The sequence below is a fragment of the Mobula birostris genome, chromosome 17 (genome assembly GCF_030028105.1).
Source record: "Mobula birostris isolate sMobBir1 chromosome 17, sMobBir1.hap1, whole genome shotgun sequence".
Classification (NCBI taxonomy): Eukaryota; Metazoa; Chordata; class Chondrichthyes; order Myliobatiformes; family Myliobatidae; genus Mobula; species Mobula birostris.
In genome coordinates this window covers 70,426,047-70,449,724 of record NC_092386.1, presented here as the reverse complement: position 1 = coordinate 70,449,724, position 23,678 = coordinate 70,426,047, and the positions used below count along the sequence as shown (strand labels likewise).

The following is a 23,678-nucleotide window of genomic DNA, read 5'->3' as shown; positions in this document are numbered from 1 at the left end:
CTTCTCCCAAGTAATGGCAACTTCACACAATTCTGCTCCCTGATGTACTCGAACTTCTGGCATATTGCTAATGTTTTCCACAGTGAAAACCAATGCAAAATACTTATTCGGTTCATCTGCCATTTCTTTGTCCTCCATTGCTACCTCTTCAGCATCATTTTTCAGCAGGCTGATATCTATCCTTGCCTCTATTTTACACTTTATATATCTGAAGAAATGTCTGGTATCCTCTATAATGTTATTGGTTTGCTTACTTTTGTATTCCATTTTTTTCTTTTTTATAACATTTTCAGTTGCCTTCTGTTGGTTGTTAAAAACTTTCAAAAACCCCACTAACTTTTGTTCTATTATATACCCACTCTTTGGATTTTATGTTAGTTTTGACTTCTCTTGTCAGCCACGGTTCTGTCATCTTCCCTTAAGAATACCTTTTTCTTTTGGGATGTCTCTATCCTGTACCTTCATAATTGCTTTAAGAAGCTCCAGCCATTCCTGCTCTGCCTTCATCCCTGCTAGTGTTCCCTTCCAATCAGTTTTGGCCACCGCCCCTCTCATGTCTCTGTAATTCCTGTTACTCCACTGTAATACTGATACATCTGACTTTGGCCTCTCCTTCTCAAATTGCAGGGTGAATTCTATCATGATCACTGTTCTTCTAAGTGTTCCTGTACTTTAAGTTCCCTGATCAATTCCAGTTCATTGCACAACACCCAATCTGGAATAGCTGATCCCCTACTGGGCTGAAACATGAGCTGCTCTAAAAAGCCATCTCATTGGCATTCTCCTCCTCGTAGGATCCAGCAACAATCAGATTTTCCCAATCTGTATATGGAAATCCCCCATTACTATCGAAATATTACCCTTTTAACATGTATTTTCTATCTCCCGTTGTAATTTGAAGCTCTCATCTTTGCTACTGTTTGGTGATCTGTATTTAACTCCCATCAGGGTCTTTTTACCCTTGCAGTTTCTTAGCTCAGCTCCAGCCACAATGATTCTACACCTTCCAATCCTTTGTCACCTCTTTCTAATGATTGATTTAGTTTATTACCAACATAGCCACAACACCCCCTCAGTCTACCTGCTTGCCCTTTCGATACAATGTGTATCCTTAGACGTTTACCTCCCAGCCATCATTCAGTGATGGCCACAAAGTCATACATACCAATCCATAACTGTCCTTATTCTATATATTGCGTGCATTCAAGTATAACAACTTCAGTCCTGTATTCATCACTCTTTTTGATTTTGTCCCCTTTTTACATTGCAACTCATCCCTTTGACTGCTATTTTGCACTATCATCAGCCTCTCCTTGCTAGCAGTCTCACTAAGCACTGCCTCTGTTTGTAGACCAACTACCCCATCCCCAGCCCTGTTACTCTGGCTCCCACCCCCTGCCAAATTAGTTTAAACCCTCCCAAACAGCTCTCGCAAGCCTGCGTGCAAGCATATTGGTCCTCTTCAGGTTCAGGTGGAACCCATCCCTTTTGTACAGGTCATACCTTCCTCAGAAGAGATCCAATGATCCCTGAATTTGAAACCCTGTTCCCTGCACCAGTTCCTCACTCACACATTCAGCTGCCAAATCATTCTATTTTTACCTTCACTGGCATATGGAAGAAGTAACAGTCTGGAGATTACTGCCCTGGAGGTCCTGCTCTTCAACATTCAGCAGCAAGTTGTAAACTTAGGCATCTCCATCATGGGCACTAGCCTCCCCAGCATCCAGGACATCAAAAAGTTGGCATCCAACATTAGGACTTCATTTGCCCAGGACATACCCTCTTCTCATTGCTACCATCAGAGAGGAGGTACAGGAGCCTGAAGGCATGCACACAATGATTCAGGAACAGCATCTTCCCACTGCCATCAGATTTCTGAATGGGCATCGCACCCATGAGCACTACGTCAATATACTGCTGCCGCACATCAACAAATTTCATGACATCTGCCAGTGATGTTGAACCTGATTCTGATTCAGAATGTGTACTCTCTGCAAAGGGTAGGTTATTATCTGATTATTTGCATAACACAAATTGGGATCAGGGAGACTTTTATGGTTTTAAATTCCTGATGAGTCACAAATATTTCTTCATTCTCATCTAATGTGCAAGGAACTGTGTAACATGGTAATCATTTTGGATGCTGTTCCTTTGGGGTGTAACTGCATAGTACTGTGTTGTATTAAATCTTCAGGGAATGAATACAATAGTAAGTAGGATGTATCCGTCTGTGCTGGGCTGAGCATCAAGCTAGTAACTCGGCCTCATAAAACCAGACAAATGCTAAAGAAATGGCAGGGTTGGCACCTGATCCACCACAAGGTGCGGAGAGGGGAAAGAAGATAAGTGTAAAATGTTTTCAATAGTTGGCTCTTTGCATTACTTTCCATATGTTGTGGTGCCCTGATACTTAGAGACTGAGCAGCATTTGCCAAACTCTTCAGATTTCTGTGTGTGTGTCAATAGTATTCTTCACGAGCTGCACAATGAAGTCTGTATAACTACTGGGAGAATGTCACACACATGTAGTGTAATGCACATGGTTATTGTGTATTCAGCTGTTGCCAAGCACAACTGTCCTTCAAAGCTTATATTGTCTAAATGATTTTGAGGTTTAATTGCATCTATGGTAGATGACTGAACTGAAGGCGGTATTTAATCTGAAAGTCTACATACTTACGCCATAGTTTTATCAAGTTCAAACTACAGTAGCAACTTGCAGTTATATTGTGCTTTCCAATCAGGATTCAGCACATCAAAACTGTCAAAACTGTTTCAGCATTCAGTAAGAACCTGGCTGATTTGATTGCAATCTTGACTCTCCATTTCTGTTTACCTATAGTAATCTCTCACTCAGCTTATCAAGAATTTATCTACGTACCTATCTCTTAAAATATTTGAAAACTTTACTTCCACCACATTTTGAGGGAATTCTAATGACTTGTGACCCTCAGTGACAAAAAAAGTTGCCTAATCTCTGCCATAAATGGGTGACCTTTTTAAGCAGATACCTTCAAGATATTTTAATACATCTTTATGTAGCACTCCAGTTAAGCTTTTACTGCTAATGCTGTAGGGTATTTCATTTAATTGTTTCCTGTAGAAGCAGTGTATTCTGCTGGTAGTGTTCGGGTTACCGTTAAAGATGTTCAGCTTAGGAATGTCAAGTCAGCCAAGCAGGATGGTGGAATTGGGAGAAGGTTCTAGAGAAAGTTGGGTGGAGAGGTTTTGTGACGAACACTAAAGGGGTCAAGGTTCTTTTTTCTGGTGGGAGATGGAAAGAGAGATCGAGAAAACCAGTAGTGAGATTCGATCCAACCAGATTGCACGATTTGATGGAGTCCAAGATCACACACAATGCTGTGACCAGTAAATAGGAGTTATCACCGTGAGTACATGGACGCCTCCAGCTTCTGGAGCATCTGAACTCCAACTTTGTGCACATTTAACTGTTTTAGTTATAATGGGCCCTTTTATTTTTTCCTTTTTTCCTTTCTTCTTTACTAACTGTTTGATTAGGTGACGTTCATAAATATACCTGTCTGATAATTGTATGCAGTGTTTGATGTTATTTCTCGCTGATGGGTAATTACAAGTGGGCAGCATTTACACAGTATTTGCTCAGATTGGGGTGCAGGTGGCTGAACACCCTAGCTCTCCTGGTCTGGTGGGACCCAAGTCATATCGACCCTAGACATATGGAGTTTGAGCAAGGTAGTTTTCTCACTGCTGAGTCCATTAGCTTGTTAGCAAGGGGCTAACCAACCATGTTTCTACAGATATCCGGTAAAAAGGGGTTTCATTTATATTAAATACTCTATAATTGATTTTGGAGTGTAATCAATTATCTGGTAAACAAATCAAGTAGTTGTAAAAATGCTAAATAACCTGCATAGAAGCTGAAGAGAGAAATATGAGGAGTACAAAATCCGTTGTGCTGTAGTCAGAATTTTACCCAAAAATGCAAAAATACCTTTTAGTTTTGTGGAATGTAAACTTAAAGCATAACTAAGCAATTTTCAAACAAATGCAAATGGTGACCACTCACTTGTATATCTGATTGCTGTTTATTTTCAAATGTGGCAGATATTTCCTTAAAATGTGAGGTATCTCAATACTATAAAAGCTCTAAGAAAGCTCTTGATAAAGTTGTCGAAGAAAGTGCAAAGAGAAGGTTGGCCATCAACTGCAAAAAGACTGAATGTATGGTTGTCACAAAGCAGAAAGAAGTACAGAAATGCAAACTGAAAGTGGACAACAAAACAATTAAGTAAACATGGAAGTTCAATTAGGAAGCTCAGTAACATCTGACAGTAGGGCTGATGTTGAAATTAGAAGATGGATTGGCATTGCTAAATGCACGTTCAAGCATTTGAGCAAGATACTAAAGAATAGCATAATTTCTATGGGTACAAAACTCAGAGAGTTGCGGTTCATTCCACACTATGCTGGACAATATCAGAGCAAAATGGAGGAAACTTGAAACTGCAAAAGTGTGGTTTCTGAGAAGAATGATAAAAATACGAGGAAGGACAGAATAACAAATGAGGAAGTGTTGTGAAAAGCTGGAATAAGAAGAGAGCTGTTATCATCCATCAGGAAACAACAACTGGAATTGCTAGGACATATGCTCAAGAAAGAGAAGCTCGAATATCTTGCAGTGACAAAAGAAATTCATGGAAGAAGAAGTAGCGGTGGATGGAGCATGACATTCATGAGTTACATCAGGGGGTGGACTGGCAAAAGTTCAGAAGAGCTTATTAGAACTTCTCAGTTTAAAGTCAGATGGAACATGATTGCTCACGTCATACACATAATGACGATGACCTCAATAACTGTTTATGTGTATAAAGAGAAGAATCTGGGGTGGAAAAACCAGTGTTAACATGAAAACAGTATAAGCCTAATCAGCTGCTGTGGTGATAAGAAATGTGAGAAAGGAAATACTGAAAAATGGTCAAGGTATTTGAAATAAGAATAGTATTAGAACTAAACATCACAAAGATGCTTTTACTGTAAACAGCTTACTCAGTTATCTGTTTATTAAAATTGCATATAATTTAATTATAAGATAGAATCTGTGTTGTGATGCTATTGTTTATGTAAGCTTGGAGACATAATACAAACTATTAAGTAAAGGTAGCTGGTAAAGTTGACATGTTAACGAAGTGTGTTCCTACCTAGGCTAGTAAATATATTTAATTTGCTTCAGTCCTCTGCGCTCTTCTGTGTAAGCAAGTTTTAAGTGAGCCAGAATTCTGAAGTAACGATTTGGAATTGTGGAATTACAATGCTATCAAAGGAAGCCATTCAGCCCATCAAATTTATGTTATAGAGCAAAACCATCAATCTCATTCTCCTGGTTTTTCTCCATAGTCCCGAAACTTCATCTATCTCAAAGCCTTTTAAAATCCCTTTTGAAGACATTAATAGTTTTTGCCACCACTGCCAATGATGAATTGCGGATTATAACTACTCTTAATAAATTAAGAATTTCCTCAATTTCCCTTGTATCTTCTACATAAAATATTAAATTTGTGCCCTTGTTTGTTGAACTATCAACTCATAGCTTTTCTCTGCCTATTTAAATGAAATCATGGTCCTGTACCCTTGTCAAATCTCCACTCAGACTTGCTCCAAAATGACCAATCCCAGCTTCTCCAGTCTAACATTTTAAATAAAATCTATTTTAAGGTCCATTCCAGCAAATCTTTTCTCTAGGATATTTACAACTTTCCTAAAAAAAAATTAGGCAAAATAATCCAGTTTTGGCCCAGTCAATGTTTTGTACAGGTTAAGCATAACCTCCCTGTTTTTCTCTGTGTTTTACATATGAATCCAAGAACCTACATACAGTAAAATCCCACTTATCTGGCACTTCATTAATCAGCAATCCCCAGTAGCTAGCATTTCAGGGCCAGCCTAGGAGCTGGTCCCAATCTAACCATAGGACAGACTGAAGGAGCCTCTCTCCCAGGTCTGCATTCTGGTAAATCAGGGCAGACCTGATTAAGCCCCAGTCCTACATCAGATTAACTGGCACAATTTAATAACTAGTGGTTGGCACATGTCGGATAACAGATTAAACCCTCTTAAAACATGTGCTTTCACTTTCAAGGACTGTGTATCTTTAGGGCCTTCTGAACAATTCCACAGGCTTGTGCTTACTCTTTCTGCCATGTCTCTCATTTCATACATCTCCTTATCAGTTTTCCATTTTCTTCCTATCTGTCCATGCAACCTCGCTACATCTTCTTGTAGTTTGTCACTATCTACCTCACTTTCACCAAACTTCAGGTTTTATGTTATCTACAACAATCTGCATGTTGAAATAGTATTTTTTTCTATTTTTTTAATGAGAGATACAGTGTGACTTCTGGCAACCCACTTTTTTACCCCTAGCCCAGTGATTCCCAACGGGGGTGGTTACGTGTCCTAAGGGACACAGAAGTTGCTGGGGGCACTGACGGTTCTTAGGGGGAGGGAGGGGGAGCGGTAAGCGGCATCCTGACTTGAGGCACGAGACCTGACTGACTGTGTCAACTCACTGCCGTCATCAACATCTGATCTGCATTCCCAGTTTTTGACGATTATTTTAATTCAGCCCAGTTAATGATGGATAAATACATACGGCACAACCTCTATGTCTGAAGCTGGTGAAATCTTGACACCCTGAAAAGGCTACTTATGGTATTACTCAGTTCCAGAAGATGAAAGAAGCATTTGAAAAGCGTTGCTCACTCGAGTCAGTGACCTTGATAGTAGTCTCGTTGTTTCTTATAACATTTCCAAAATGACAGCAAAGTGTGGAAAATCTCATACAATTGGTGAAAGATCTGCTGTATCAGAAGTGGTCACTACTGTTCTCAAAATGGATACCAGTATTTTAAAATCAGTTCCTCTGAGTAATAACTCTGTAGCTTGTCATATTGACGAAATGAGTGAAGACATTGTGTATCAACTATGTACAGTTACAAAAAATAAAATTTGGGATACAACTGGATGAGTCAACTGTGTAAGACAATGAGGCATTGCTGATCACATATGTACAGTTTATCAAAAATGAAAAGGTTTATGGAGATTCTCTTTTGTAAAAATATCAACTGAGCATCAATATATGATGAGCTCAAAATGTATATTCAGGGTAAGAGTATTCCAATTAAGAACATGATTTCTTGTGCAACAGATGGAGTGTCATATATAACAGGTCCCCATGCTGGTTTAGCGGCATTTATGAAAAAAAGAAATTCCAAGTCTGTTTGCAATCCATTGTGTAATTCATGGTCAACATCTCACAGCCAAAAACCCCAGCCAGCGACATCTTTCAAGCATGACTTGTAATATCTGTTATCAGCAAAGTTAAAGCTCATCCATTAAATAGCAGAATATTTTGCCAGTTATGCCAAGATAATGAAGAGTTTGAACGCTTGCTTCTTCACACTGAAGTGTGTTGGCTGTCAAAAGGCTGCTGCTTAAAATGTTTCTTTGATCTTTTTGACACTGGTTGAATTTTTGCTCAAAGTTGACAGGAGCTTGGGAAACAAGATTGAACTTTTACGTAGAGATGTGGCATACCTAGCCGATCTGTATGACAAAATGAACATTCCAAATATGAAATTGCAGGGTGAGAATTTAAATTTAATCCAGGCAAAAAGTGCAGTGCTCACTTTTATCAGAAAAATGGAAATATATAAACAAAGCATTGGGAGAAGAATGTTCTCACAGTTTCCCTGTATGGAAAGTATGACACTCCCTTTCAAAGTTGGTGATTTGCAACAGTACTGCATTCACCTGCAGTCACTGAAGAAGGATTTTCAGAATCAGTTCAAGGATTTGAACGATCTGGATATTGCAGACTGGGTAATTAACCCATTTCTTGCAAGGTGGAAGAACAGGAAGAGAGCTTGCGAGAAGAAATAATCAAAATTCAGAATGAAGAAGAAGCAAAAGTGCTCTTCAAAATTGTTGGCTTTTGTGGTATGCGGCTACACTGTCGTACAAAATTTCCTAGTCTTTGGAGAAGAGCCAAACTGTTCTTCATTGCATTTGCATCCTCCTACTTTGTTGAAAGAGGCTTCAGTGCAGTGAACCACATACTCACAAAACAGAAACCACTTGGAAATTGTTATTTGTGGGGACTTAGTCTTTTGCTGACACAATTTGAACCAGATATTTCAAGTTTTGCTAAAAACCATCAAGCTCAAGAATCACATTGATATTGAAGCTGCTATACAGTGCACAGGTACTGTGTAATCTAGGTTTAAAGGCAAATAAAAATTTAAAGCAGAATCATTTTTCTCAAGTTAGCATATGGTAGATATGTTTTTACACTGTGGGGGCACTGGGAAGTATATTGTGCCGAAGAAGGGCGATAGAAAGTATGAAAGTGCTTTGGGGGGTGTTGGGCTAAGGGAGGAGGGAACGTCAACTCAGACCTTGAGAGGCCTGCATCGGGCATTTTCATGCCTTACAAGGTGCAGATTGGAAGTCTGTGGGGCTCCACTCCTCGCACAGTCACGAGAGCAATGTGTGGTTAAGTGCCTTGTTCAAGGACACAAACACGCTGTCGCAGCTGAGGCTCGAACTAGCGACCTTGAGATCACTAGACGAAAGCCCTAACCACTTGGCCACGTGCCCTCATATTGGGCTAAAAAGGTTGGGAAACACTGCTCTAGCCTAATCACAGGACAATTTACAATGACCAATCAACCTACTAACTGGGATATCTTTGGAGTGTGGGAGTAAACTGGAGTACCTGGAGAAACCATATGTTCATGGGGAGGATGTACATGTTCCGTACAGACAGTGTTGGAATGGAATCCTAAACTCTGACAACCTGAGCTGCAATAGCATTGCACCAACCGTGACACCCCAAATATTCTCTCAGTCTTTTTGTACACATTGGTGAGTTACATAAAAGTGAGCCTGGTACTAGATTGTGCAATGTTGGGTTCTTTAATTCCCTTCAAGACAAGGGAATCCATGTGTGCATACATAATTCGATATGTACTGTCGTCATTACTTATGAAGTGTGTACTTTAGTGGGGTGCTCCATGTATGCAGACGCAGCAAACCCTGCTTACACAAAAATGTGGGTCTTTTGTTATGTAGCATTAAAGTTTGTTAATTTATTAAAGCTATTGTTTGTATCAACTTCATTGTTATTGCTCTGATGTGGATTTTTTTAAACTCATGAATTCTTCATTTATAACTCACAGATATCGATGATGTCAGGAGATACAAGCCTGGCTACTTGGAGGCCACAGTTAATTGGTTTAAATTGTACAAGGTTCCTGATGGAAAACCAGAAAACCAGTTGGGTTTCAGTGGAGAATTCAAAGACCGGGTACATTTTGTATTGAATGTGATGTCTATTGAATCTTCTGTTATGTGGCTGAATCATTTTCTAGTAACAAGTACGTCAGATTGTGAGTTAATCTTTATGTGCAGTGATGTGTCCTTTAATCTTCCCTCAAAATGTGGTTTAAAAATTCTTTGCAGTAATTTCTTATTCAACGGAAAATGGAAATCTTGAAGAGGTTTTTTTTCATATTTCTTGAAAATGAAAAGTTTTTTCAGCTGAGATTTCTTGACACATGCAGATGATGTGGCGTTGTGTTAGAGAATCTTACACTATAGTCTATTTTATAGGAATATGAACTCTACTCCCCACCCCCATCACCATCTTGAAGGTTGCCTGTAACATGTTAAGGAAGTTAATATGTGCATTAATAGTTACGTTGCATTGCATCTACTTCCATTGAAAGAGTAATCACTCTTGATGTGCAACAGATTGTTTGTCTTTTGCATCTGTGTTCCTTCTGTTCACACTGTATTCAATTCAGTTCACACTTCTAACGTTAAATGAAGCAATAGTCGGCTTCTTCATTCCATTGTACTGTGAAATATACAAAGCCCCAGCAGTAATCAAGGTTGCTTTATTAAGAGACTGAGACTGTCCATTAAGGGAATTGCAACGTTGTTCCATTTCAAGCAACACACATCAAAGTTGCTGGTGAACGCAGCAGGCCAGGCAGCATCTGTAGGAAGAGGTGCAGTCGACGTTTCAGGCCGAGACCCTTCGTCAGGACTAACTGAAGGAAGAGTGAGTAAGGGATTTGAAAGTGGGAGGGGCGGGGGAGATCCAAAATGATAGGAGAAGACAGGAGGGGGAGGGATGGAGCCAAGAGCTGGACAGGTGATTGGCAAAAGGGATACGAGAGGATCATGGGTCAGGAGGTCCGGGAAGAAAGACAAGGGGGGAGGGACCCAGAGGATGGGCAAGAGGTATATTCAGAGGGACAGAGGGAGAAAAAGGAGAGTGAGAGAAAGAATGTGTGCATAAAAATAAGTAACAGATGGGGTACGAGGGGGAGGTGGGGCCTAGCGGAAGTTAGAGAAGTCGATGTTCATGCCATCAGGTTGGAGGCTACCCAGACGGAATATAAGGTGTTGTTCCTCCAACCTGAGTGTGGCTTCATCTTTACAGTAGAGGAGGCCGTGGATAGACATGTCAGAATGGGATGTGGAATTAAAATGTGTGGCCACTGGGAGATCCTGCTTTCTCTGGCGGACAGAGCGTAGATGTTCAGCAAAGTGGTCTCCCAGTCTGCGTTGGGTCTCGCCAATATATAAAAGGCCACATCGGGAGCACCGGACGCAGTATATCACCCCAGTCGATTCACAGGTGAAGTGTTGCCTCACCTGGAAGGACTGTTTGGGGCCCTGAATGGTGGTAAGGGAGGAAGTGTAAGGGCATGTGTAGCACTTGTTCCGCTTACACGGTTAAGTGCCAGGAGGGAGATCAGTGGGGAGGGATGGGGGGGACGAATGGACAAGAGAGTTGTGTAGGAAGCGATCCCTGCGGAATGCAGAGAGAGGCGGGGAGGGAAAGATGTGCTTAGTGGTGGGATCCCGTTGGAGGTGGCGGAAGTTACAGAGAATAATATGTTGGACCTGGAGGCTGGTGGGGTGGTAGGTGAGGACATTTTGTTCCATTTGTTCCATTTCAATAGGTTCTCTTACTTGGTAAGCAGAACAGTCTCTCTATGTCCAGTGCAGATACTCCCTCTGCTCTCTTGTTTTTCCAAATTTATTGCATAGTCATAGTCATACTTTATTGATCCCGGGGGAAACTGGTTTTCGTTACAATTGCACCATAAATAATAAATAGTAATAGAACCATAAATAGTTAAATAGTAATATGTAATTTATGCCAGTAAATTATGAAATAAATCCAAGACCAGCCTGTCGGCTCAGGGTGTCTGACCCTCCAAGGGAGGAGTTGTAAAGTTTGATGGCCACGGGCAGGAATGACTTCCTATGACGCTCTGTGCTGCATCTCGGAGGAATGAGTCTCTGGCTGAATGTACTCCTGTGCCCACCCAGTACATTATGTAGTGGATGGGAGACATTGACCAAGATGGCATGCAACTTAGACAGTATCCTCTTTTCAGACACCACCGTGAGAGAGTCCAGTTCCATCCCTACAAGATCACTGGCCTTACGAATGAGTTTGTTGATTCTGTTGGTGTCTGCTACCCTCAGCCTACTGCCCCAGCACACAACAGCAAACATGATATCACTGGCCATCACAGACTTGTAGAACATCCTCAGCATCATCCGGCAGATGTTAAAGGACCTCAGTCTACTCAGGAAATAGAGACGGCTCTGACCCTTCTTGTAGACAGCCTCAGTGTTCTTAGACCAGTCCAGTTTATTGTCAATTCGTATCCCCAGGTATTTGTAATCCTCCACCATGTCCACACTGATCCCCTGGATGGAAACAGGGGTCACCGGTACCTTAGCTCTCCTCAGGTCTACCACCAGCTCCTTAGCCTTTTTCACGTTAAGCTGCAGATAATTCTGCTCACGCCATGTGACAAAGTTTCCTACTGTAGCCCTGTACTCAGCCTCATCTCCCTTGCTGATGCATCCAACTATGGCAGAGTCATCCGAAAACTTCTGAAGATGACAAGACTCTGTGCAGTAGTTGAAGTCCGAGGTGTAAATGGTGAAGAGAAAGGGAGACAAGACAGTCCCCTGTGGAGCCCCAGTGCTGCTGATCACTCTGTCGGACACACAGTGTTGTAAGCACACGTACTGTGGTCTGCCAGTCAGGTAATCAAGAATCCATGATACCAGGGAAGGATCCACCTACATCACTGTCAGCTTCTCCCCCAGCAGAGCAGGGCGGATGGTGTTGAACGCACTGGAGAGGTCAAAAAACATGACCCTCACAGTGCTCGCTGGCTTGTCCAGGTGGGCGTAGACACGGTTCAGCAGGTAGATGATGGCATCCTCAACAACTAGTCGGGGCTGGTAGGCGAACTGGAGGGGATCTAAGTGTGGCCTGACCATAGGCCGGAGCAGCTCCAGAACAAGTCTCTCCAGGGTCTTCATGATGTGGGAGGTCAATGCCACCGGTCTGTAGTCATTGAGGCCGCTGGGGCGTGGCGTCTTCGGCACAGGGATGAGGCAGGACGTCTTCCACAGTACAGGAACCCTCCGGAACCTCAGGCTCAGGTTGAATACATGGTGAAGTACTCCACATAGCTGAGGGGCACAGGCTTTGAGCACCCTGGTACTGACACATCCGGTCTTGCAGCCTTGCTTGGGTTGGGACATTTCAGCTGTCTTCTCACCTGTTCAGCTGTGAAGTCCACCATGGTGGTTTCATGTGGGGGAGGGGTATAGTCATGAGAGCAGGGTGGGGGATTGTGAGGAGGGGTAGAAGGGGAGAGTGGAATATGTGTTGGTTGGAGGCCGACAACAGATGGCTCACGTGGGGGATGGGCAGGGGTCAGAATGTCAAATCTGTTAAAGAACAGGTTAAGTTCGTTGGCCCTGTCCACACTGCCTTCAGCTCTTCTGTTGCTAGTTTGCCGAAGCCCAGTGATGGTCCTCATCCCCCTCCAGACCTCTCTCATGTTGTTCTGCTGGAGTTTCCACTCAAGCTTCCTCCTGTACCTGTCTTTAGCCTCCCTGATCCTGGCTTTCAGGTCCCTCTGTATTGCCCTCAGCTCCTCCCTGTTTCCATCTCTAAACGCCCTCTTTTTAGCATTCAAGATGTCCTTAATGTCCTTTGTGACCCATGGCTTGTTATTTGAATAACAAAGGACAGTTCTTGTCGGAACATTGCAGTCCACACAGAAGTTGATGTAATCAGTGATGCATTCTGTGAGCCCATCAATATCCTCTCCATGTGGCTCACAGAGTGCCTGCCAGTCTGTCACCTCAAAGCAACCCTGGAGCACCTGATAAGCCTCCTCCAACCATTTCCTCACTGTCCTCGAGGTTGCAGGTTTACTCTTCACCAGAGGCACGTAGCAGGGTTTTAGATGCACCAGGTTGTGATCTGACCTTCCCAGTGGGGGGAGGGGAGAGGAGCTGTATGCATCCTTAACGTTAGCGTACATCAAATCCAGAGTCCTCTCCCCTCTGGTTGTACAGCTTATGTACTGCGTGAAGTTGGGCAGTGTTCTAGCCATGGTAACATGGTTGAAGTCACCCGAGATGGTAATGAGGGCACTCGGGTGCTGGGTTTGTAGTCTGGCTATGACGGTGTAAATTATGTTACAGGCCGACGTCAGGTTGGCAGAGGGAGGGATGTACACAACAACCACAATTGCATGCGCAATTTCCCTTGGCAAATAATATGGCCGGAGTCCAACAGCAAAAAGTTTAATATCTGGGCTACAGACACGCTCCTTGATCGTAATATGCCCAGGATTGCACCATCTGTTGTTTACCAGAACCGCCAGCCCCCCTCCTTTGTGCTTACTGCTCTCAGTGCAATTCCGGTCAGCTCGAATGGTCTGGAAGCCCTCTATGGAAACGCTTTGATTGGGTATGTCCTCGTGCAGCCACGTTTCAGTGAAGCACATGACACTGCTCTCCCGAAATGTTCTCTGACTCCTGACAAGCGCAGTCAGCTCGTCGATTTTATTCCCCAGCGATCTCATATTTCCCATGATGAGAGAGGGGAGACACGGCTTATAACTTCTCTTCTCCATAAGCCTCTGTTGTCTCGATCTGGTCCTCTTCCCTCGCCTTTTTGATCCCCCTCTGCATCCTCTGTGTGTTTGCCTCCAGATTTCAGCCGGTATGTCCGCTGATCTGTTCGATAAACCAGCGGGCATGAGCGCAATCAATTGGTCCCTGGAATACACAATGCGGCCATCCTGCTGCCATGCTAATGAGACGTGTCTGAAGGTAACTAATTCCAGCGCTAAAAAAACAAGTAAAACTTCCCCCACCAGAAGTTTGTTTACTGATCAGTGTCATAACAGCCATGCTATTCTGTTCCTATCTAACACCTAATTCATAATTTTCCTCCCCAGCTCCTCTCCTCTCCACATCCCACCAGCTTCTATGTCCCACCTTGTCAAGAACAGAATCTGTAAGCCTGACTTGATAGTGGTTTGTGCTGAGCTTATTGCAGCAGCCAAAGAAGACCAGTTTCTAGAATGTCAAACTATCCTTGGTTACGTACTAGACCCCATCTGGACTTGTAAGCTGTACTGCCTCACCAACCTTAACACAAACTTTGATCTTTAAACATGTTATATAACATTTACCTAGGGTAAAAATCAAACAAAGTTCAAGAATGTGACCCTATTAATGTAAGTTAAAATAGCATAACTTCTCAAAGAAATGTTTTTATTGTGTGCCCTTAATATTAAAATAATAAATTTGCTATTTCTTATACATAAAATCCATTTTTGCATGATTGATTGTGATTGCTATCATTTTACAGTTGCTTAGCAACAATTTTAATATATGATACACTTGGATGCAGCTGAAGTTTGTCAGCTGTCAGTTACTCTGTTAACAACGTCAACACATGGCACTGCGGCCATTTCCACAAATTACAAACCAAGTTGCTGCATTAAGGTGCAAATTATGACCTTCATTTATTAAGAGCGGTTTCTGTTTAACAGAATGAAAAAGAATGAACTTTAACCTCTAGGCGTTAGAACTACAGTATATATGTTCTGAGAAGTCTCTCAAAATTCTCACCATTGTTTCCAAAAATGTATGTGGCTTTGCCACTGGTATTCCCTCTAATTTCTTCAAGCTCCATAACCCTCTAAGATATCCGTACTCTAATTCTGGCCTCCTGCAAATCTGCAGTTGTCCCACTGTTGATAATTGCCTTTAGCAGACAGGACTCTTGGGTTCTAGAATTCCTGTCCTGAATCCTACTACCTCTCATTCCATATATAGGAAATACCTTAAAACATTTAGCACTGTGCAAAAGTTTTAGTCACTTCTATAAAGCCAAGGTACGTAAGAATTTTGCACAATGTTCTTATTTGTCAATGTGCAGCAGGGAGCGAGTTGGTAAATCTGGTGGGAGTAAAGAATATTGGGAATGGTGGGGGTGGAGTGCCGCAGGAAGTGTGTGCAGCAGGTTGCAAAGAATGAGAGCAGACACCAATCAAGGTCATTTGATTCCAAGCAATTGTTTTATTAATTGTTACAGTGTGTCTCTCCAGTGCTTCTTGCTCCCTCCCCTCTCCCTTCCCCTATAACCATCCATGATTACACTCTCCTTTCCTCTTTTCCCAACCATAATTCCCCTCTCCCTGCCCCCATCCCACTCTCAGTCCAGAATAGAGACCCATATCAGAATCTGGTTTATCATCACTCACGTATGTCATGAAATTTGTTTTTTTTTGCAGCAGTACATAAAATTCCTCTCTGTATGTCTTGGTATTCATCTCTGGTTGAATGCCTCTTAGAACATGTCACTGATTTTTTGCTTCATTCAAAATGCCTTATGATGAAACACTAGCATTTTTATTGTCATGGAAAATATTGTAAACCCACTTCTGCACCTAATCTTTTCTCTGAACTTTCCCTTCAATGTTAAGCCAAAATATTAAATAAAGCAACATAAAATACCATGCACAAGCAACTCAAAACTGGAGTTTTACTTTTTTATCACCCTTAAACATTCAGTATATGTTTGTATTTATTTGCAGGATTTTGCACTTAGAGTCATTGAGTCTACACATCAATCTTGGTGCTCCATAATCTACAACAAGACAGATGGAAGTGATATTATATGGTGAGATTTGGTAATGCTTAACCTAATACTTTTATGTCATAAGTTTTTTTAAAGTTTTAAATGAGCCTTAAGAAAATGTTGAGTTTAACTCTAGAGGTGTTCCTATGAAGGCACATCAAAGAAAGTAAATTGACTGATTACCTTTTAGTCAGAAATTAACTAACGGAATTATCCTTCATTCATCCAGGGAAGGTACTGATACAACATGAAGTAGTTGAGATGATCAGCATTGTTGATTTGCTAGGGGCAGTGAAAAGGGAGTCTGGATGTTCATACAGGAAGGGCAAGGTGAAATAAAGGGTAGATGAAGATTACTGTGATATATATTTCATCCTCGGGGGGGGAATGGGTTGTTTCATACCAATTCATATCAAATCCTTCCTTTTGTAGCCTATCTTCTCACTGATTAATCAAAATAGGTCTACAATAGATGTAATCTCACTGGCTTTCCACTCTGCCGTGGACCAGCTCTATGACAGTAATAACTGTGTTAGGTTGCTGGTTATTGGTTACAGCTCAGCATTCAACACCATCATACCCTCAGTACTAATCTGGGCCTCTGTACCTCCATCTGCAGATGGATCCATGACTTTCTCAGTAAGAAGCCATAGTCAGTGCAGATTGGAAATAACATCTCCTCCTCACTGACTGTCAACAATGCTGCACCTCAAGGATGAGTGCTTAGCCTGCTGCTCTACTCTCCCTACACCATGGCTGTCTGCTCTACTCTCCCTGCACCATGGCTGTCTGCTCTACTCTCCCTACACCATGGCTGTCTGCTCTACTCTCCCTACACCATGGCTGTCTGCTCTACTCTCCCCACACCATGCTTGTCTGCTCTACTCTCCCCACACCATGCTTGTCTGCTCTACTCTCCCTACACCATGGTTGTCTGCTCTACTCTCCCTACACCATGGTTGTCTGCTCTACTCTCCCTACACCATGGCTGTCTGCCCATGGTAGAACTCAAATGCTGTCTATAAATTTGCCGATGACACAATTATTGTCAGCAGAATCTCAGATAGTGATGATGAGGTATACAGGAGTGAGATCAGTTGGCTGCTTGAGTGGTGATACATCATCAGGAAGACCTAGGAATTGATTGTGGGCTTCAGGATGTGGAAGTCAGGAAAACACACACCAGTCCTCATCGAGCGATCAACAATGGAAATGAATGAGCAGTTTCAAGTTCCTGGGTGTCAACATCTCTGAAAATTTATCCTGGGCCCAACATATTGATGCAATTACAAAGAAGTCACACCAACGGCTATATTTTATCAGGAGCATGAAGAGATTTGGTATATTGCCAAAGACTCTAGTAACAAGTTTCTACAGATGTACTGTGGAGAGCATTCTAACTGGTTACATCACTGTCTGGTGTGGAGGACCAAAGCATGGGATCAGAGGGTTGTAAACTCAACCAGTTCCAACATGGGCAGTAGCCTTCCCACCATTAATGACATCTTCAAAAGACAATGTCTCAAAGGGCAGCATCCAACATTAAGGAGCCCCACCACCCAGGACAAATTTAATACCGATGCTACCATTAGGGAGAAGGTGAAGCCACAAACTCAATAATTTAGGACTGCTTCTTCCCTCCACCATCAGATTCCTGAATGGTCCATGAAACGCTACCTCTCCACTTTTGTTCTGTTTTCCTATCACTTATTTATATTTATACCTATTTCTTATTGTAGCCTATAGTATTTTATGCACTATATTGCTGCCACAAAACAACAGATTTCATGACATATGTCAGTGATAAACCTGATTCTGTTTCTGATTCTGACTAGCCCTGGATAAAGGTGTGGATTTAGTTACGTAATGTTATTAATCATTTAGTTTAGTTCAGTGGAGGTCCCTGAATGTTATGGTTTCTGTTTGTTACCATTTTTCAGGTTATTTTTCTTCACTAGTGTAATGAGTAATTAAAGATACTTATGTATTTGTTTTAAATTTGACCATCTGAAATTTGCATTAGCAAGGTGAAAATTATTCATTATATGCCCTACAAAATGTAAATTTAATCCTTTTTAATTGTCTCAGCTCTGTTTTTAACTGTTATTGTTTGAATTATAGCTTGCAACATTTGTAATCATTGGATTTTTTTCCTCACCTCAGCAAAAACGCGTCAATCAGTGACAGTCCCTTTTATTGTAGTCACGCAGAAGCAGAATCTCTTGTGCATTCAGTAGGTAGCCTCTTTTTACAATTACAGTAAACTAATATCATACATTTCAAATGGATAATTCTTTATTTTTGTTTTAGCAATTGTAGGTGGAGAACTAAGGTCCCAGGTTGTCCAAGAAATTGAATTTATGAGCATCAGAGGGTGAAGAGGGAGTTGATGGATGTATATAAAATTATGACAGCACAAAGAGGACTCTCAGAGTTATTTTCTCAGCATAGAAATGTTAAATACTGGAGGGAATAGTTTTAAGTTGGGGGGAGTTTAAAAAAGATTTATGAGACAGGTTTTTTTTATACAACAAATGGGAGGTGTCTGGAACAAACAAGCCTCCAGGTGGGATAATGAAAACAGATACGATAGCAACATTTAAAAGGCATGGAATGGAGGGATATGGACCTTGTGCAGGCAGATGTTCAGTTTAAACTGGCACCATAATGGCAGACATGGTGGGCTATAGGGCTTGTTTCTGTTCTGTATATTCTGTAACCTCCTGAGCATTTGGCCTTCATTGGCTGAATTTTAGAAGTTCTTGGTTCCTGTGGAAGCAGGCTTACAATCAGGGGTGAGATAATGTTGATTCGTTCCATATGAATTCATCTTTCTGTTATACTGCTGGAAAACAGGATAAGAGATAGATTCCTAGTCACAATCTATCAAGTCTCCATGGATCCCATGTAACTTAATCTTCTGGACTAGCCTTCCATGGAAGAACCTTGTTTACGAGTTATGGGAAATGTAGTTTCAGAATACATTAGGTACTTTCCAAATCGTAGCTGAAGGTATTTGAACCAACCTTCAGTTTGCCATTCATTGTTGCACCAAGGTGATCACGGAAGCTCACAATACAAAGAGGAGGATTGACAGTATAAACTTGATGGAATTTCAGTCTTCCTTATGCTGACTGCCATTGATTGCTTGCACTTTGTTTTGCAAGGACCATTTGTCATTTGAGATTTCTGCAACAGAAAGGGATTCTAGTCCCTGAACTAACTGCATGGTGATTGATCCACGCCCACCATCCCTGCAGCAGTCGTTATGACAATTTTCTTGCTGTCTGATATGCTCTCAATTTTCATCTGCCATGACTGAGCAAAAATTATTTACTGAGGAGGGAGGACTGTCTTAGACAACATAGCTAATGTGTAACCATATATGTGGGCAGCGTTCAAACAATGAGGCCATGGTGCTGCACTAAATATGGCAGAGAAGGCAATTGACCTGTCAAGTTATTGCTTTGTCAGCTTGATATCCCTGGAGGATTCTGGTAGATAGCAGAGATTTATACTATCCCTTGTAGATAGTAAGGCTTTGCAGAGTTTTCCTTTGGTACTTAATATAAGGTGTCAAGTACAGTGGAGCAGAACGCTGATTCCGTCAGTATCTGAAATGAATGTACCTAGGAGCTTACTGGCTCCATGAAATGTACTGCAGATATTTTGCGGGGTTGATCATTGCCAATAAACTGTGTAGGAACAATGTCATAAAGGCTGCATCTTCACAGACTGCCAGAGAACTCCTGATGGGAGTTAACAGAACAGACCATTCTCAAGACTTAGCATCTTTTGACTGTTTGATTTAAAAATTGGATTATATCAAATAATGCTCCAAGAACCACAAAGAAGTATACCTGTCAGCCATGACAAAGTTTCAAGCTCTTCACTGGATTACAAGATGTGGTGTGACTAACTGTGGGAGGCGAGGGAGGAGATTGCTGAGCCTCCGGCGATGATCTTTGCATCATCAATGGGGACGGGAGAGGTTCTGGAGGATTGGGGAGTTTTGGATGTTGTTCCTTTATTCAAGAAAGGGAGTAGAGTTAGCCCAGGAACTTATAAACCAGTGAGTTGTACTTCAGTGGTTGGTAAGTTGATGGAGAAGATCCTGAGAGGCAGGATTTATGAACATTTGGAGAGGTAAAATATAATTAGAAATAGTCAGCATGGCTTTGTCAAGGGCAGGTCGTGCCTTACGAGGTGGATTAAATTTTTTGAGGATGTGACTAACACATTGATGAAGGAAGAACAGTAGATGTAGTGTATATGGATTTCAGCAAGGCATTTGATAAGGTACCCCATGCAAGGCTTATTGAGAAAGTAAGGAGGCATGGGATCCAAGGGGACATTGCTTTGTGAATCCAGAACTGGCTTGCCCACAGAAGGCAAAGAGTGGTTGTAGACGGGTCATATTCCGCATGGAGGTCGGTGACCAGTGGTGTGCCTCAGGGATCTCAGGGATCTGATCTGGGACCCTTACTCTTCGTGATTTTTATAAATGACCTGGATGAGGAAGTGGAGGGATGGGTTAGTAAGTTTGCTGATGACACAAAAGTTGGGATGTTGTGGATTGTGTGGAGGGCTGCCAGAGGTTACAGCGGGACATTGATAGGATGCAAAACTGGGCTGAGAAGTGGTAGATGGAATTCAACCCAGATCAGTGTGAAGTGGTGCATTTTGGTAGGTCAAATATGATGGCATAATATAGTATTAATGGTAAGACTCCTGGCAGTGTGGAGGATCAGAGGGATCTTGGGGTCCCAGTCCGTAGGATGCTCAAAGCAGCTGCGCAGGTTGACTCTGTGGTTAAGAAGGCATACGGTGTATTGGCCTTCATTAATTGTGGAATTGAATTTAGGAGCTCAGAGGTAATGTCGCAGCTATATAGGACCCTGGTCAGACCCCACTTGGAGTACTGTGCTCAGTTCTGGTCGCCTCACTAGAGGAAGGATATGGAAACCATAGAAAGGGTGCAGAGGAGATTTACAAGGATGTTGCCTGGATTGGGGAGCATGCCTTATGAAGACAGGTTGAGTGAACTCGGCCTTTTCTCCTTGGAGCGATGGAGGATGAGAGGTGACCTGATAGAGGTGTATAAGATGATGAGAGGCATTGATCGTGTGGATAGTCAAAGGCTTTTTCCCAGGGCTGAAATGGCTGCCACAAGGGGACACAGGTTTAAGATGCTTGGGAGTAGGTACAGAGGAGATGTCAGGGGTAAGTTTTTTATGCAGAGAGTGGTGAGTGCGTGGAATGGGCTGCTGGCAACGGTGGTGGAGGCGGATACGATAGGGTCTTTGAAGAGACTTTTGGATAGGTACATGGAGCTTAGAAAAATAGAGTGCTATGGGTAACCCTTGTAATTTCTAAGGTCGGGACATGTTTGGCACAACTTTGTGGGCTGAAGGGCCTGTATTGTGCTGTAGGTTTTCTATGTTTCTATCTTTATTCAGCTGATAGTTTTATTTAATTTTCTTTGTGTAATAGATATCTATAAAAGATTACAGAGCCAGTTCAGCTGTAAACTATGTGAATACGTGCAGAAATATAATAATAAATGTATTTTGCTTTACAGGCACCGAAATATGTTAAACCAAGCCCCATCCCAGATGAAGGTATGAGCCCAATAAAGAGTTTTCAGTAAATTTACTGTATCTTGGAAGCAAACACATGTTTTCTTGGAGCAACACACATCAAAGTTGCTGGTGAACGCAGTAGGCCAGGCAGCATCTCTAGGAAGAGGTACAGTCGACGTTTCAGGCCGAGACCCTTCGTCAGGACCTCTCTTACTAGCTCTTCCTTCAGTTAGTCCTGACGAAGGGTCTCGGCCCAAAACGTCGACTGTACCTCTTCCTAGAGATGCTGCCTGGCCTGCAGTGTTCACCAGCAACTTTTATGTGCGTTGACTATTCCTGATCAGGCCTTGATTATCCAACTGATGGTAGATCTTGTCCTTCAGAATCCCCTCCAGTAACTTTCCTACAACTGAAGTCAGGCTCACCGGCTTGTAGCTCCTTGGTCTGTCCTTGCTACCCTTCTTGAACAATGGAACAATATTACTCACCTCCAGTTTTGTTGAACTTTGTCAGTGTCTAATGATGAAGCAAGTATGTCTACGAGGGCCTATGTAATTTCTTTCCTGGCCTCACATATGGTGTGAGGGTGCACTTGGTCAGAACCTAGGCATTTGCCCACCTTAATGCACTTTAAGTCTCCAGATTCCTCCTTCCTAGTAACTGGCATATGATGCAAGACTTCACTACTTATTAAGCTCTTTTTTTTTGGCGCCCGTATTATTCTTCTTAGTAAACACCAAGGAGAGAAAGACATGAAAATTCTTGTCCATCCACTGTGGCTCCACACGTAGACAGCTCTGATGGTCTTTAAAAGGACTCGGTGTCTCACGAAAGAACTCTAGCAGTTACTTGAAAACAAACCAAAACTGATGAGAGACTGAGTATGGGAGTCAACACTGTATGACACGCTTCCAAAATAACTAAGTTCCAAGTCAACAAAGATCCTTTATTACGAAACCCGCAAAGGTAAATGATTTCATAGCAAAATAACAAAATAAGCGATGTAAGTAGTCAACAAAAAAAATCACCCTGTGGCTCACTCCCTCTCAACCACACTAAACTAAACGAAGACAAAGCATGAATATGCAACTAAATTAATTTGTTCCTACCACGCCCCAAACCACATGACAAATTACCTATAGTAAACACTTAACACAAAATACAATGCAGACAAACAGAAAATAGATACATGGCTCCCTTAAGAACCTTTTATAGGTGTCCCCCGCTTTTCGAATGTTTGCTTTACGAAACCTCACTGTTACGAAAGACCTACATTAGTACCCTGTTTTCGCTTTCAGAAGGTGTTTTCACTGTTACGAAGAAAGGCAGCGCGCAATAAAAAATCAGCGCGCGCCCCGAGCAGCCGCTCTCCCCCAGATTCGGAACGGCATTGCTTAAACACGTTGCAATGAGCAGCCGTTAGCAAGATGTCGGATGTCTAAGGTGTCGGAAAAGCCTGAAAGAGTAAGGGTGTTACACTTAGCATAAAACTAGACATAATTAAGCGTTTCGATCATGGTGAACGAAGTAAGGACAAAGTGAGTTTGGCTTGTGGAAGCTGACAAAGATGATGTTGAAGCGGTTTTGGCATCCCATCACCAAGAACTGATAGATGAAGAGCTGATGCAATTGGAAGAGGAAAGGATAACAATCGAAACCGAGTGCAGTAGCGAACTGAACGTGAAGCAACTGCATGAGATTTTTGCTGCAATGATAAAGTATGACTTTAATTTTGAAAGGGTACATAGGTTTAGGGGATATTTGCAGGATGGTTTGAGTGCTTACAAAGAACTGTATGATAGAAAAATGCGCGAGGCTCAGCAGTCAAGCAAGCCGTCCACATCAGCCACAGCAGACGACGAACCTCGACCTTCGACATCGAGGCGGGCAGTCATAGGAGAAGATGAGCTGCCTGCCCTGATCGAGATGAGTTGACACCCCTGTGTCCCACCACCCCAACCCCTGGGCTCCGGACAGATACTGTACCGATTCGCGGAGAATGCAGCGGTAGCCTGGAGGTACACAGCACATCTTTAAGAAAAAAGCCGGAATAAACATGC

General features: G+C 42.2%; 1 protein-coding gene across 4 annotated transcripts in view; it reads left to right on the top strand.

Moving 5' to 3' along the window:
• The window catches only part of LOC140211752 (inorganic pyrophosphatase-like), a 69,172-nt gene that overhangs the window by 37,322 nt on the left and 8,172 nt on the right, over positions 1-23,678 (top strand). The window contains exons 7-11 of one of the 4 annotated variants that reach the window (XM_072281888.1): positions 9,222-9,349; positions 15,993-16,078; positions 18,200-18,269; positions 21,618-21,657; positions 22,917-23,641. In XM_072281888.1, the coding sequence (XP_072137989.1) occupies positions 9,222-9,349; positions 15,993-16,078; positions 18,200-18,269; positions 21,618-21,657; positions 22,917-22,957 (365 nt within the window). In that variant the 3' untranslated portion in view covers positions 22,958-23,641. Of the gene's footprint in view, positions 1-9,221; positions 9,350-15,992; positions 16,079-18,199; positions 18,270-21,617; positions 21,658-22,916; positions 23,642-23,678 lie in introns of those variants that run through there. The other 3 variants (XM_072281890.1, XM_072281887.1, XM_072281891.1) reach the window with 3 other exon arrangements.